Genomic DNA, 3139 nt, shown 5'->3' with positions numbered 1-3139 from the left:
TTCGGCTGTACGATTTTTAATATAAAAACAGAGCACCCCATCGATTAGGCGCCACGTGTCAACACAAGTCTTCTTTTAAAAAAATTTGAAAACATGGCGTATATAGCCGTGCGGCGGTACTATTTTTAAAAAGAAGCCCTCTATCGATGAGGCGCGACGTGTCGACATAAGTATATACTATTTATATAAAAATAAAAGGTCCAGCTATACCATTTTTTTAAAATTTACAAAAATCGAGTATAGCCGCGGCTATACTCTATACTATTGACTAAAGGTCAAAAATTGTATAGCCGTAAAAATAAATAAATATTGAGTATAGCCGTTATAAATAATCAAAGGCCTTCGATTGTTGCAAGAAGTCTTCTAAAAATAGTGAAAACATGGCCTATTATATATTTTTAAAAAAGCCCTCTATCAATGAGGTGACGTGTCGACATAAGTATAGCCGCCATTGAACATTAAAAAGCATAGTATAGCCGTTGGATCATACTATTTATTTTAAAAAGTATGAAAAACTTGTATTAAAAATAAATAATACCTAATAATCGATTAGGCCTTCAGAATTGTTGAACCTTCGGGCCCATACTTCTTCTTTAGGCTTGGAATTCATGCTACGGGCTTTTACTTGTGAATGGGCCTCCGAATGAGCTTGATACGCATTTGGGTCGGGTTGGGTTTGGTAATTATAGTTCGGAAATATTAGGGCGAAACTTTAAAAGAAACGACACCGTTGAGAGTCGTTTATTACTGCCTGGTGCTGACACTGAGCTGAAGAAAGGAAAGAAGAAAGAGACTCAAAGTTGAAAGCTTCAATGGCGTGCCTTCTGTCCATGACCCTCTCTGTGCCTCTCTCAGCTTCACATTGGTTCACAAAGGTAAGTTCACATTTACCAAACTTGTCGTCAACAAAAAAACTCTAGCATTTATCCTTCTGCTGCTGAAACAGTCTTAGAAAACTTGGGATTTGAAAGCAGGAGAGGGAAAAATGCTTTGGGGATTTGAAAAATAATTTGTGTTCCAATCTTTTTTATTGATGCTTTTTGTTGTTATTATTAAACTCCAGGAAATAGCTCCGAGAAAATCAGTTTTTGTTGGACTTTCAAGCCAACCAACTTCAGAAACAGGTTTTCTTCTTCAATCTCTTTTCTCAATTGCCAGTTATGCTTACTGTTATACTTGGATATGATTAGGTTTCATAAGATACTAAAAATCGCCCGCCTAGGAGGCCTGGGCGGGTCAGGTCCTTTTTTTTTTTTTTCCTGACTTTAAAGAAAACGCTGCCTCTCTCTCTCTCTCTCTCTCTCTCTCTCATTTCGAGTATTTCGAACATTGGTAATTAGCAAAACTTGAACCAACTTATAGCTGAAACCAGAACTACCTTCTTCTTTTTTCAGTCAAGAAACCAGACCTACCTTGTAATTGTGGTACTAACCCAATTTTGAAAGATTTTGTGCATACCCTGAATTGGTTGTCTTTTAATTATTTGATAATAATTTCCATTCATTAGAGGAGTGTACAATATATTTTTCCTTATAAATAGCAGAGGAAGAGACTTAAGCCAATGAGTAAGTAAGAAGTTAAAAGATGTTATGAAAGGATTTTTCCAAAATGTGTAGCCTTTAGTTTTTATGTTGCTTGAGAGAATGGATAGAAGAAAAAATAATAGAGAAAGAGATGGAAGGAACAAATAAACCCAAAATCTGTCATTAACTCATAGGACTACCAATGCACAAACCAAATTTTTTGCAAGACAAGAAACCTAAATATTCCTCTGTTCCTGAAATATAGAGAATCCAAAACTTGATATTCTATTGAATCTATGCAGTCCTTGAGTACTTTTTGAGAGGAGAATGCAATATGTTCATCTTCATTTTGTTTTCATTGTTATCTTAAAATTGTAGTCAAATCACATGGTTAGGTGTAGAAAAAAAGTAGTAAAAATATGAGCATTAGAGATAAATTGCATAATAGCATTAGGCTGAGGATGTATTTGAATTACTAGAACCTCTCAAGGTTCCAAATCGTGTGTCAGGTTGGGGTGTTCTAACATGAGTCCAGTGTGAAGGGTAACTTCAGCCCAAGTTTGCTGATTTTTCAGGAAGTTAGAATCTCTTCAAGGTACTAGTAGTAAGCTCCCTTTTCTTTGGATAATATATCTCAATTGAATATGATCATGAAAGAAACGAAAAAAACTTAAACTAAAAGTCTCTCTTTTAATACTTTAAAGGCATTCCATTTTTCATGGTAAACAGAATAAGCCTTAGCCTATCAAGGCTATTCTTTAGTCATATTTTCATGGAACTCTCAACCATATTGTTCCTGCTTGCTCTGTTTAAGCTAACCGTATGAATTACATTTGCAGCTGCAAAGCCTTCTGCCTCCTGCAGGACAAATACGGGCATATCGTCTTTGAATCGGAGTTGTCAAGATCATCTTTTAACCACGTCAAAACCTCATTTTGAAAGAATGTATTGTTATATCAATGTAGATTCTTGTAGCTACATGATCATATCTGGTTATTGGGTAGGACCTGATGTTGATGATGGTTGGGGATATGTGGAAGCTTTTGTTAATCCAATTACTTGAGCATTTTTCTCCATTCCATTGGTTTTTATTTCATTCTCCTTTTGGCAACCGTTTATGCTTCTGTTGTTTGGCCTTACCGGATGGATATCAAATGCGGAAGAAATGAGAAAATGACCTTTCTGAATGGGGTAGCCTCCGATTATTTTCTAGGACTTTGTGAGAGATTTCACAGATCTATTCAAGAAACACTTTTTATATGTAGCCATTATGCTAGAGATAAGCCATGAAAATGCTTAAAATTGTGCATATTGTCTGTGAAGGGGAATGAATGAAACAAAAACTAGAAAAGAATTAAAATTGTTTTCGTTTTGTGTGCATTTCAACCACAACCTTCCGTTCCGACCGTCATTTCTCCACCTTGTGGAAGTTAAAAATTAAAAATAAAATGATTACCAAACGAGGACCATTAACATCTCGTCACTTTTTTTTATAGGTAATCGAGCAGCTTCAACTCACACAATTCACATAGACAACCCCATGATCTCTTGTTAGTCCTTTGTCATGGAAAATGGGTGCATCAAATAAATAAGAATGGCTGCTTTGCTATTGTATT

General features: G+C 35.5%; 1 protein-coding gene across 1 annotated transcript; it reads left to right on the top strand.

The window, feature by feature from the left end:
- Positions 1-736: 736 nt before the first annotated feature.
- On the top strand, positions 737-2599 carry LOC103344577 (uncharacterized). The gene is made up of 3 exons (XM_008248176.2): positions 737-875; positions 1064-1124; positions 2363-2599. The coding sequence occupies exons 1-3, from the start codon at positions 813-815 to the stop codon at positions 2584-2586; spliced, it is 348 nt and encodes a 115-aa protein (XP_008246398.2). The 5' UTR covers positions 737-812; the 3' UTR covers positions 2587-2599.
- Positions 2600-3139: the final 540 nt, after the last annotated feature.

The sequence above is a fragment of the Prunus mume genome, linkage group LG1 (assembly GCF_029339155.1).
Source record: "Prunus mume cultivar Tortuosa linkage group LG1, ASM2933915v1, whole genome shotgun sequence".
NCBI lineage: Eukaryota > Viridiplantae > Streptophyta > Magnoliopsida > Rosales > Rosaceae > Prunus > Prunus mume.
Note: the sequence above shows the minus strand (reverse complement) of the source record. Positions and strands in the feature narration are given on the sequence as shown.